At 53.6% G+C, this 13095-nt stretch overlaps 1 protein-coding gene across 2 annotated transcripts in view; it reads left to right on the plus strand.

Annotated features, from left to right (window-relative positions):
- Nucleotides 1-13095, plus strand: part of TAF1C (TATA-box binding protein associated factor, RNA polymerase I subunit C) — a 168112-nt gene that overhangs the window by 36596 nt on the left and 118421 nt on the right. For both annotated transcript variants that reach the window (XM_063957484.1, XM_063957483.1), the window contains exon 2: nt 156-291. In XM_063957484.1, coding sequence (XP_063813554.1) covers nt 157-291 — 135 coding nt within the window. In that variant the 5' untranslated portion in view covers nt 156. The remainder of the gene's footprint in view (nt 1-155; nt 292-13095) is intronic.

The raw sequence follows: 13095 nt of genomic DNA on the forward strand, positions 1-13095 counted from the left end.
GCCCCCTGTAGGACGTCCTCTAGTGACGGGACCCCAGCGTGGTTCACATGTAGTTTGTTTGCTAATCTTGGAGCCCCCGTGCAGTAACCCCCTCCCTTAGGGCTAAGGTTCCGGGCCGCAATGCTAATGAAAGTCTTCTCCTCTTGTGTCCATAGGATGGATTTCCCACGCTCTTTCTTTCCGGGGTACTACCAAGAGGGTCCCACTAACCGAGAAGTCTCCCATCCTGTCTCTGTGCTGGGGTGGGGAGAGCACTGCAGAGTGCAGCCAGGTGTCCGGACCCCAGACCAGGTGAGATGATCCCACCCTAGGAGGATCTGTAGGTGTCGTATATGTGCAGGGAAGCATACAGGACGACTGTACATGTATGTAATCCGTGTTGCTTGGTAAGGCTGTGTATTGTAGAGCTGTAACATACTATGGGAGCATACAATGGTGTCACACTAGGCTGTATTATGCAAAATGCGCTCTGCCCGGTGCCGCCCCCACCCGCGGGCCGCAGTTCCAGATCAGCGCAGGTGAGTAGATGAAGTGCGTATGCGCACAGTATCACTTCACATTGAGGGGAGAGCTTGGTGGAAGGCCAGCACCTCTGGAAGTGCGAGGCACACCTTCAAGAGTGACCAATTAGGTACATGGCATGAGGACACGCCTCCTGACTGGTCACACCCCTTTTTGGAGTGAGCATGCAGGGAAGCCCTCCCGCACCTCACTGCCCCGGTCTGCCGGGAACACTAATACAGCCTCCCCTCTGATACCCCCAGGCTACAGGGAATTGCCCTAGTGCCCACAGGACACTGTAGTTGTCGGCCCCTGGGCCGTCAAATTCTATGTTTCTATGTAAGGTATTGCATCGTGGTCAGTCAGGAACAGCTTGGGTGGGGATCATTGTTACGGGTATCTGAGGTTTCACCAGTGATCTACCAGATCCATAGATCATTCCTCTGCTACATCCCCGGCTCATTCCTCGGCCAGATCCGGCCTCTGCTATATCCCCGGCTCATTCCTCTGCTATATCCCCGGCTCATTCCCCTGCCAGATCCGGCCTCTGCTATATCCCCGGCTCATTCCTCTGCTATATCCCCGGCTCATTCCCCTGCCAGATCCGGCCTCTGCTATATCCCCGGCTCATTCCTCTGCTATATCCCCGGCTCATTCCCCTGTCAGATCCGGCCTCTGCTATATCCCCGGCTCATTCCTCTGCTATATCCCCTGCCAGATCCGGCCTCTGCTATATCCCTGGCTCATTCCCCTGCCAGATCCGGCCTCTGCTATATCCCCGGCTCATTCCTCTGCTATATCCCCGGCTCATTCCCCTGCTATATCCCCGGCTCATTCCCCTGCCAGATCCGGCCTCTGCTATATCCCCGGCTCATTCCTCTGCTATATCCCCTGCCAGATCCGGCCTCTGCTATATCCCCGGCTCATTCCCCTGCCAGATCCGGCCTCTGCTATATCCCCGGCTCATTCCTCTGCTATATCCCCGGCTCATTCCCCTGCCAGATCCGGCCTCTGCTATATCCCCGGCTCATTCCTCTGCTATATCCCCGGCTCATTCCCCTGCTATATCCCCGGCTCATTCCCCTGCCAGATCCGGCCTCTGCTATATCCCCGGCTCATTCCCCTGCCAGATCCGGCCTCTGCTATATCCCCGGCTCATTCCTCTGCTATATCCCCTGCCAGATCCGGCCTCTGCTATATCCCCGGCTCATTCCCCTGCCAGATCCGGCCTCTGCTATATCCCCGGCTCATTCCTCTGCTATATCCCCGGCTCATTCCCCTGCCAGATCCGGCCTCTGCTATATCCCCGGCTCATTCCTCTGCTATATCCCCTGCCAGATCCGGCCTCTGCTATATCCCCGGCTCATTCCTCTGCTATATCCCCGGCTCATTCCCCTGCCAGATCTGGCCTCTGCTATATCCCCGGCTCATTCCTCTGCTATATCCCCGGCTCGTTCCTCTGCTATATCCCTGGCTCATTCCCCTGCCAGATCCGGCCTCTGCTATATCCCCGGCTCATTCCTCTGCTATATCCCCGGCTCATTCCCCTGCCAGATCCGGCCTCTGCTATATCCCCGGCTCATTCCCCTTCCAGATCCGGCCTCTGCTATATCCCCGGCTCATTCCTCTGCTATATTCCCGGCTCGTTCCCCTGCCAGATTTGGCCTCTGCTATATCCCCGGCTCATTCCTCTGCTATATCCCCGGCTCATTCCCCTGCCAGATCCGGCCTCTGCTATATCCCCGGCTCATTCCCCTGCCAGATCCGGCCTCTGCTATATCCCCGGCTCGTTCCTCGGCCAGATCCGGCCTCTGCTATATCCCCGGCTCATTCCCCTGCCAGATCCGGCCTCTGCTATATCCCCGGCTCGTTCCTCTGCCAGATCCGGCCTCTGCTATATCCCCGTCTCGTTCATCGGCCAGATCCGGCCTCTGCTATATCCCCGGCTCATGCCTCTGCTATATCCCCGGCTCGTTCCTCTGCTATATCCCCGTCTCGTTCCTCGGCCAGATCCGGCCTCTGCTATATCCCTGGCTCGTTCCTCTGCCAGATCCGGCCTCTGCTATATCCCCGGCTCGTTCTTCTGCCAGATCTGGCCTCTGCTATATCCCCGGCTCGTTCCTCGGCCAGATCCGGCCTCTGCTATATCCCTGGCTCATTCCTCTGCTATATCCCCGGCTCGTTCCTCTGCTATATCCCCGGCTCGTTCCTCGGCCAGATCCGGCCTCTGCTATATCCCCGGCTCGTTCCTCTGCTATATCCCCGGCTCATTCCCCTGCCAGATCCGGCCTCTGCTATATCCCCGTCTCGTTCCTCTGCCAGATCCGGCCTCTGCTATATCCCCGTCTCGTTCCTCTGCCAGATCCGGCCTCTGCTATATCCCCGGCTCGTTCCTCGGCCAGATCCGGCCTCTGCTATATCCCCGTCTCGTTCCTCGGCCAGATCCGGCCTCTGCTATATCCCCGTCTCGTTCCTTTGCCAGATCCGGCCTCTGCTATATCCCCGTCTCGTTCCTCGGCCAGATCCGGCCTCTGCTATATCCCCGTCTCGTTCCTCTGCCAGATCCGGCCTCTGCTATATCCCCGTCTCGTTCCTCGGCCAGATCCGGCCTCTGCTATATCCCCGTCTCGTTCCTCGGCCAGATCCGGCCTCTGCTATATCCCCGTCTCATTCCTCTGCTATATCCCCGGCTCGTTCCTCGGCCAGATCCGGATTCTGCTATATCCCCGGCTCGTTCCTCGGCCAGATCCGGCCTCTGCTATATCCCCGTCTCGTTCCTCTGCCAGATCCGGCCTCTGCTATATCCCCGGCTCATTCCCCTGCCAGATCCGGCCTCTGCTATATCCCCGGCTCGTTCCTCTGCCAGATCCGGCCTCTGCTATATCCCCGTCTCGTTCCTCGGCCAGATCCGGCCTCTGCTATATCCCCGGCTCATGCCTCTGCTATATCCCCGGCTCGTTCCTCTGCTATATCCCCGTCTCGTTCCTCGGCCAGATCCGGCCTCTGCTATATCCCCGTCTCGTTCCTCGGCCAGATCCGGCCTCTGCTATATCCCCGGCTCGTTCCTCTGCCAGATCCGGCCTCTGCTATATCCCCGGCTCGTTCTTCTGCCAGATCTGGCCTCTGCTATATCCCCGGCTCGTTCCTCGGCCAGATCCGGCCTCTGCTATATCCCTGGCTCATTCCTCTGCTATATCCCCGGCTCGTTCCTCTGCTATATCCCCGTCTCGTTCCTCGGCCAGATCCGGCCTCTGCTATATCCCCGGCTCGTTCCTCGGCCAGATCCGGCCTCTGCTATATCCCCGGCTCGTTCCTCTGCTATATCCCCGGCTCATTCCCCTGCCAGATCCGGCCTCTGCTATATCCCCGGCTCGTTCCTCTGCCAGATCCGGCCTCTGCTATATCCCCGGCTCGTTCCTCGGCCAGATCCGGCCTCTGCTATATCCCCGTCTCGTTCCTCGGCCAGATCTGGCCTCTGCTATATCCCCGGCTCGTTCCTCTGCCAGATCCGGCCTCTGCTATATCCCCGTCTCGTTCCTCGGCCAGATCCGGCCTCTGCTATATCCCCATCTCGTTCCTCGGCCAGATCCGGCCTCTGCTATATCCCCGTCTCATTCCTCTGCTATATCCCCGGCTCGTTCCTCGGCCAGATCCGGCCTCTGCTTTATCCCCGGCTCGTTCCTCGGCCAGATCCGGCCTCTGCTATATCCCCGGCTCGTTCCTCGGCCAGATCCGGCCTCTGCTATATCCCCGGCTCGTTCCTCGGCCAGATCCGGCCTCTGCTATTTCCCCGGCTCGTTCCTCGGCCAGATCCGGCCTCTGCTATATCCCCGGCTCGTTCCTCGGCCAGATCCGGCCTCTGCTATATCCCCGGCTCGTTCCTCGGCCAGATCCGGCCTCTGCTATATCCCCGGCTCGTTCCTCGGCCAGATCCGGCCTCTGCTATATCCCCGGCTCGTTCCTCGGCCAGATCCGGCCTTTGCTATATCCCCGGCTCGTTCCTCGGCCAGATCCGGCCTCTGCTATATCCCTGGCTCGTTCCTCTGCTATATCCCCGTCTCGTTCCTCGGCCAGATCCGGCCTCTGCTATATCCCCGTCTCGTTCCTCGGCCAGATCCGGCCTCTGCTATATCCCCGTCTCGTTCCTCTGCCAGATCTGGCCTCTGCTATATCCCCGTCTCGTTCCTCTGCCAGATCTGGCCTCTGCTATATCCCCGGCTCGTTCCTCTGCCAGATCCGGCCTCTGCTATATCCCCGTCTCGTTCCTCGGCCAGATCCGGCCTCTGCTATATGCCCGGCTCGTTCCTCTGCTATATCCCCGTCTCGTTCCTCGGCCAGATCCGGCCTCTGCTATATCCCCGGCTCGTTCCTCGGCCAGATCCGGCCTCTGCTATATCCCCGGCTCGTTCCTCTGCCAGATCCGGCCTCTGCTATATCCCCGTCTCGTTCCTCGGCCAGATCCGGCCTCTGCTATATCCCCGGCTCGTTCCTCTGCTATATCCCCGGCTCGTTCCTTTGCTATATCACCGGCTCGTTCCTTTGCTATATCCCCGGCTCGATCCTCTGCTATATTCCCGGCTCATTCCTCTGCTATATCCCCGGCTCATTCCTCTGCTATATCCCCGGCTCATTCCTCTGCTATATCCCCGGCTCGTTCCTCTCTCATGGTTAATTGTCCCATTCACCGCTGACAGGACACTAGCTCCTGAGGGAACATTCCCGCAGCATGCTGCCACCCCTAACAGAGCCAGAAGAGTGGTGAGTACTAAGCCAGCATCCCGGTTAGCGGGTCGCCGTCCATTATGGCGGCATGAGGGTACAGAGACGCACGGCTTCTACACGGGGCAGACTGAGTCTCCTGACCTAAGTACACTATAGTGTATACAATACCCAGACTGGCAATACAGCCATAAAAGAGGAATGTCTCCATTTTATGCACACAGACACATAGCCAGTATAAAGAAGAGCGGGAAGACTGTGCGCCATTGAAGGGGCTTCACTATGAGCGGTTCCAGCAGCTCACAGGCGCCATTTTCCCTGCTGCAGCTACACAGACGCTGCCTAACAGGGACGCGCTGTTTCTGAGTTGCCTAGAACTTACTCAGCCGCTGTGATCACTTCAGCCTGTCCGGGGCCGGAATTGACGTTAGACACCCGCCCTGCAAACGCGGGGACACACCTGCGTTTTTCCAACCACTCCCAGAAAATGGCCAATTTTCACAATCATAAACGCCTTCTTCCTGTCAATCTCCTTGTGATTGCCTGTGCGAATGGATTCTTCGTTAAATCCATCGCCCAGCAACGATCCGCTTTGTACTCATACGACGTGCCTGTGCATTGTAGTGCATGCGCATGCGCAGTAGTGACCTGATTGCTGTGCTGTGAAAAACGGCAGCGTGCGATCAGGTCGGAATGACCCCCCCCCATGTGCACTGCAGGGGGGGCAGATGTAACATTTGCAGAGAGAGTTAGATGTGGGTGGGTTATTTTGTTTCTGTGCAGGGTAAATACTGGCTGCTTTATTTTCTTTTTCATCCACTAGGGGTCACTGGAGTACTCTTGGGATATGGACGGCTTCCGCAGGAACAGGGCACTGAATATTTAAATTTAGAACTCTCCACCCCTCCATATCCCAGAGTACCTCAGTGTTTTCTCTGACGTCCTAGTGGATGCTGGGAACTCCGTAAGGACCATGGGGAATAGCGGCTCCGCAGGAGACAGGGCACATCTAAAGAAAGCTTTAGGACTAACTGGTGTGCACTGGCTCCTCCCCCTATGACCCTCCTCCAAGCCTCAGTTAGATTTTCTGTGCCCGACGAGAAGGGTGCACACTAGGGGCTCTCCTGAGCTCTTTGTGAAAGTTTTAGTTTAGGTTTATTATTTTCAGTGAGACCTGCTGGCAACAGGCTCACTGCATCGAGGGACTAAGGGGAGAAGAAGCGAACTCACCTGCGTGCAGAGTGGATTGGGCTTCTTAGGCTACTGGACATTAGCTCCAGAGGGACGATCACAGGTTCAGCCTGGATGGGTCACCGGAGCCGCGCCGCCGGCCCCCTTACAGAGCCAGAAGAGCGAAGAGGTCCGGAAAAATCGGCGGCAGAAGACTTTCCTGTCTTCAGATAAAGGTAGGCGCACAGCACCGCAGCTGTGCGCCATTGCTCTCAGCACACTTCACACTCCGGTCACTGAGGGTGCAGGGCGCTGGGGGGGGCAGCGCCCTGAGACGCAATAAATCGATAAAAAAACCTTATATGGCTAAAATAAATGCATCACATATAACTCCTGGGCTATATGGATGCATTTAACCCCTGCCAAAACATACAGAAAAAGGATGATAAGGACGCCGAAAAAGGGGCGGAGCCTATCTCCTCAGCACACTGGCGCCATTTTCCCTCACAGCTCAGTTGGAGGGAAGCTCCCTGGCTCTCCCCTGCAGTCACTACACTACAGAAAGGGGTTAAAAAAGAGAGGGGGGCACAAATTAGGCGCAGTATATAACTATACAGCAGCTATAAAGGGAAAAACACTTATATAAGGTTATCCCTGTATATATATATATATATATAGCGCTCTGGTGTGTGCTGGCAAACTCTCCCTCTGTCTCCCCAAAGGGCTAGTGGGGTCCTGTCCTCTATCAGAGCATTCCCTGTGTGTGTGCTGTGTGTCGGTACGTTGGTGTCGACAAGTATGAGGAGAAAAATGATGAGGAGACGGAGTAGAGTGTCTGAAATTGTGTTGTCACCCCCTAGGGGGTCGACACCTGAGTGGATGTACTGTTGAAATTGGCGTGACAGTGTCAGCTTTGTATAAAAGACAGTGGTTGACATGAGACAGCCGGCTACTCAGCTTGTGCCTGTCCAGACGTCTCATACAGGGGCTCTAAAGCGCCCGTTACCTCAGATACAGACGCCGACAGGGGTACTGACTCCTGTGTCGACGGTGAAGAGACAACCGTGATTTCCAATAGGGCCACACATTGCATGATTGAGGCAATGGAAAAAGTTTACACTTTTCTGATAATATGAATACCACCACCAAAAAAAAAAAAAAGGGGTATTATGTTTGGTGAGGAAAAACTTCCTGTAGTTTTCCTGAATCTGAGAAATAAAATGAGGTGTGTGATGATGCGTGGGTTTCCCCCCGATAACAATTGATATTTTCTAAAAAGTTATTGGCAGTATACCTTTTCCCGCCAGAGGTTAGGGTGCGTTGGGAAACACCCCCTAGGGTGGATAAAGCGCTCACACGCTTGTAAAAACAAGGGCTCTACCCTCTCCTGAGATGGCCGTCCTTAAGGATCCTGCTGATAGAAAGCAGGAGCGTATCCTAAAATGTATTTACACACATACTGGTGTTATACTGCGACCAGCAATCGCCTCAGCCTGGATGTGCAGTGCTGGGTTGGCGTGGTCGGATTCCCTGACTGGAAATATGATATCCTAGATAAGGACAGTATATTATTGCCTATAGAGCAATTAAAAGATGCATTTCTATATATGCAGGATGCACAGCGGAATATTTGCCGACTGGCATCAAGTATAAGTGCGTTGTCCAATTATTCCAGTAAAGTGGTCAGGTGATGCGGATTCCAAACGTCATTTGGAAGTATTGCCTTAAAAGAGGGGATGTACCCCAGGTCGCCTCTCAAAAGAAGACGCCGTATTATCAGGCACAGTCCTGGTTGGCAAGCGGACAAAAGGGTTCCTCTTTTCTGCTCGTGACAGAGGGAGAGGAAAATGGCTGCAGAGATCAGCCAGTTCCAAGGAACAGAAACCCTTTTCCGCCGCTGCCAAGCCCTCCGTATGACACTAGGGCTTTACAAATTCAGGCACGGTGGGGTCCCGTTCTCAATGAATTTCAGTGCGCAGTGGGCTCACTCGCAAGTAGACCCCTGGATCCTTTAGATAATATTTCAGGGGTACAAATTGGAATTCGAGACGTATTCCCCTCGCCGTTTCCAAAAGTCTGTTTTACCGACGTCTCCCGCTGACAGGGAGGCAGTTTTGGAAGCCATTCACAAGCTGTATTCCCAGCAGGTGATAATCAAGGTACCCCTCCTGTAACAGGGAACGGGGTATTATTCCACACTATTGTGATACCGAAGCCAGACGGCTCGGTGAGACCGATTTTAAAATCTAAAATCTTTGAACACTTGCATACAGAGGTTCAAATTCAATATTGAGTCACTCAGAGCAGTGATTGCAAACCTGGAAGAAAGGGACTACATGATGTCTCGGGACATCAAGGAGGCTTACCTTCATGTCAAAATGTACCCTTCTCACCAAGGGTATTTCAGGTTATGGTACAGAACTGTATCAGTTCGGACGCTGCCGTAGGGATGGTCCACGGCACCCCGGGTCTTTACTGAAGTAATGACCGAAATGATGATATTCCTTCGAAGGAAGGGAATTTTAGTTATCCTTTACTTGGACGATTCCCTGATAAGGGTAAGATCCAGGGAACAGTTGGAGATCGGTGTAGCACTATATCAGGTAGTGTTGCGGCAGCACGATTGGATTTTCAATATTCCAAAAATCGCAGCTGGTTCCGACGACTTGTCTTCTGTTCCTAGGGATGATTCTGGACATAGTCCAGAAAGAAGGTGCTTCTCCCGGAGGAGAAAGCCAGGGAGTTATCCGAGCTAGTCAGGAACCTCCTAAAACCGAACCAAGTCTCAGTGCATCAATGCACAAGGGTTCTGGGTAAAAAATGGTGGCTTCCTACGAAGCAATCCCATTCGCAGATTCCACGCACAGTGGAACCTTCTGGACAAATGGTCCGGGTCGCATCTTCAGATGCTTCAGCGGATAACCCTGTCACAAGGGTATCCCTCCTGTGGTGGTTGCAGAGTGCTCATCTTCTAGAGGGCCGCAGATTCGGCATTCGGGACTGGGTCCTGGTGGCCACGGATGCCAGCCTGCGAGGCTGGGGAGCAGTCACACAGGGAAGGAATTTCCAGGGCTTATGGTCAAGCCTGGAGACATCTCTTCATATAAACATTCTGGAACTAAGGGCCATTTACAATGCCCTAAGTCAAGCGAAACCCCTGCTTCAGGGTCAGGCGGTATTGATCCAATCGGACAACATCACGTCAGTCGCCCACGTAAACAGACAGGGCGGCACGAGAAGCAGGAGGGCAATGGCAGAAGCTGCAAGGATTTTCGCTGGGCGGAAAATCATGTGATAGCACTGTCAGCAGTGTTCATTCCGGGAGTGGACAACTGGGAAGCAGACTTCCTCAGCAGACACGACCTTCACCCGGGAGAGTGGGGACTTCACCCAGAAGTCTTCCACCTGATTGTAAACCGTTGGGAAAAACAAAAGGTGGACATAATGGCGTCCCGTCTAAACAAAAAACTAGACAGATATTGCGCCAGGTCAAGGGACCCTCAGGCAATAGCGGTGGACGCTCTGGTAACACCGTGGGTGTACCAGTCAGTGTATGTGTTCCCTCCTCTGCCCCTCATACCAAAAGTACTGAGAATCATAAGAAGGAGAGGAGTAAGAACTATACTCGTGGTTCCGGATTGGCCAAGAAGGACTTGGTATCCGGAACTTCAAGAGATGCTCACGGACGAACCGTGGCCTCTACCTCTAAGAAAGGACCTGCTCCAGCAAGGGCCTTGTCTGTTCCAAGACTTACCGCGGCTGCGTTTGACGGCATGGAGGTTGAACGCCGGATCCTGAAGATCCCTACCCTGGTCAAGGCCAGGAAAGACGTAACCGCAAAACATTACCACCGCATTTGGCGAAAATATGTTGCGTGGGGTGAGGCCAAGAAGGCCCCTACAGAGGAATTTCAACTGGGTCTTTTCCTCCATTTCCTGCAAACAGGACTGTCTATGGGCCTAAAATTAGGGTCCATTAAGGTTCAAATTTCGGCCCTGTCGATTTTCTTCCAAAAAGAACTGGCTTCAGTGCCTGAAGTTCAGACGTTTGTAAAAGGGGTACTGCATATACAGTCTCCTTTTGTGCCTCCAGTGGCACCTTGGGGATCTCAATGTTGTGTTGAGTTTCCTAAAGTCACATTGGTTTGAACCACTCACCACTGTGGACTTAAAATATCTCACATGGAAGTGACGAGTTAGCCCTGGTTTCAGCCAGGCGGGTGTCAGAATTGGCGGCTTTATCATATAAAAGCCCTTACTTATTATTTCATTCTGAAAGGGCAGAATTGAGGACTCGTCCTCAAATTTTCTACCTAAGGTGGTTTCTGCATTTCACATGAACCAACCTATTGTGGTACCTGCGGCCACTAAGGACTTGGAGGATACCAAGTTGCTTGACGTGGTCAGGACCCTGAAAATACATGTTTCCAGGACGGCTGGAGTCAGAAAATCTGACTCGCTGTTTATCCTGTATGCACCCAACAAATTGGGTGCTTCTGCTTCTACGCAGACGATTGCTCGTTGGATTTGTAGTACAATTCAGCTTGCACATTCTGTGGCAGGCCTGCCACAGCCAAAAATCTTAAAATGCCCACTCCACAAGGAAGGTGGGCTCATCTTGGGCAGCTGCCCGAGGGGTCTCGGCTTTACAACTTTGCCGAGCAGTTACTTGGTCAGGAGCAAATACGTTTGTAAAATTCTACAAATTTGATATCTTGGCTGAGGAGGACCTGGAGTTCTCTCATTCGGTGCTGCAGAGTCATCCGCACTCTCCCGCCCGTTTGGGAGCTTTGGTATAATCCCCATGGTCCTTACGGAGTTCCCAGCATCCACTAGGACGTCAGAGAAAATAAGAATTTACTTACCGATAATTCTATTTCTCGTAGTCCGTAGTGGATGCTGGGCGCCCATCCCAAGTGCGGATTGTCTGCAATACTGGTACATAATTATTGTTACCAAAAAATTCGGGTTATTGTTGTAGTGAGCCATCTTTTCTAGAGGCTCCTCTATTATCATGCTGTTAACTGGGTTCAGATCACAAGTTGTACAGTGTGATTGGTGTGGCTGGTATGAGTCTTACCCGGGATTCAAAATCCTTCCTTATTGTGTACGCTCGTCCGGGCACAGTATCCTAACTGAGGCTTGGAGGAGGGTCATGGGGGGAGGAGCCAGTGCACACCAGGTGATCCTAAAGCTTTCTTTAGATGTGCCCAGTCTCCTGCGGAGCCGCTATTCCCCATGGTCCTTACGGAGTTCCCAGCATCCACTACGGACTACGAGAAATAGAATTATCGGTAAGTAAATTCTTATTTTTTCTGTGCTCATCATAGGAACAGGCTTGTGTGGCTCAGTCCACACTTATTTTGAATATATTTTTATTTTTATTATTTTTGATTTCTCTGACGTCCTAGTGGATGCTGGGAACTCCGTAAGGACCATGGGGAATAGCGGCTCCGCAGGAGACTGGGCACAAAAGTAAAGCTTTAGGACTACCTGGTGTGCACTGGCTCCTCCCCCTATGACCCTCCTCCAAGCCTCAGTTAGATTTTTGTGCCCGGCCGAGAAGGGTGCAATCTAGGAGGCTCTCCTGAGTTTCTTAGTAAAAGTTTAGTTTTAGGTTTTTTATTTTCAGTGAGACCTGCTGGCAACAGGCTCACTGCTTCGAGGGACTAAGGGGAGAAGAAGCGAACCTACCTGCTTGCAGCCAGCTTGGGCTTCTTGGCTACTGGACACCATTAGCTCCAGAGGGACCGAACACAGGCCCAGCCTCGGAGTCCGGTCCCAGAGCCGCGCCGCCGGCCCCCTTACAGAGCCAGAAGCAAGAAGAGGTCCGGAAAATCGGCGGCAGAAGACATCAGTCTTCACCAAGGTAGCGCACAGCACTGCAGCTGTGCGCCATTGCTCCTCAGGCACACTTCACACTCCGGTCACTGAGGGTGCAGGGCGCTGGGGGGGGGGGGGGGGCGCCCTGAGCAGCAATAGAAACACCTTGGCTGGCGAAAATACATCACATATAACCCCCAGGGCTATATGGATGTATTTTAACCCCTGCCAGAATACAGCAAAAAGCGGGAGAAAAGTCCGCCGAGAAGGGGGCGGAGCCTATCTCCTCAGCACACGGGCGCCATTTTCCCTCACAGCTTCGCTGGAAGGACGTCTCCCTGACTCTCCCCTGCAGTCCTGCACTACAGAAAAGGGTAAAACAAGAGAGGGGGGCACTAATTAGGCGCAGTATAAATAAAACAGCAGCTATAAGGGGAAAAACACTTCTATAAGGTTATTCCTGTATATATATAGCGCTCTGGTGTGTGCTGGCATACTCTCCCTCTGTCTCCCCAAAGGGCTAGTGGGGTCCTGTCCTCTATCAGAGCATTCCCTGTGTGTGTGCTGTGTGTCGGTACGATTGTGTCGACATGTATGAGGAGGAAAATGGTGTGGAGGCGGAGCAATTGCCTGTAATGGAGATGTCACCCCCTAGGGAGTCGACACCTGAGTGGCTGAGCTTATGGAAGGAATTACGTGACAGTGTCAGCTCTTTACAAAAGACGGTTGATGACATGAGACAGCCGGCTACTCAGCTCGTGCCTGTCTAGGCGTCTCAAAAGCCATCAGGGGCTCTAAAACGCCCGTTACCTCAGATGGCAGATACAGACGCCGACACGGATACTGACTCCAGTGTCGACGATGAAGAGACGAATGTGACTTC

The sequence above is a fragment of the Pseudophryne corroboree genome, chromosome 1, assembly GCF_028390025.1.
Source record: "Pseudophryne corroboree isolate aPseCor3 chromosome 1, aPseCor3.hap2, whole genome shotgun sequence".
Taxonomy (NCBI): domain Eukaryota; kingdom Metazoa; phylum Chordata; class Amphibia; order Anura; family Myobatrachidae; genus Pseudophryne; species Pseudophryne corroboree.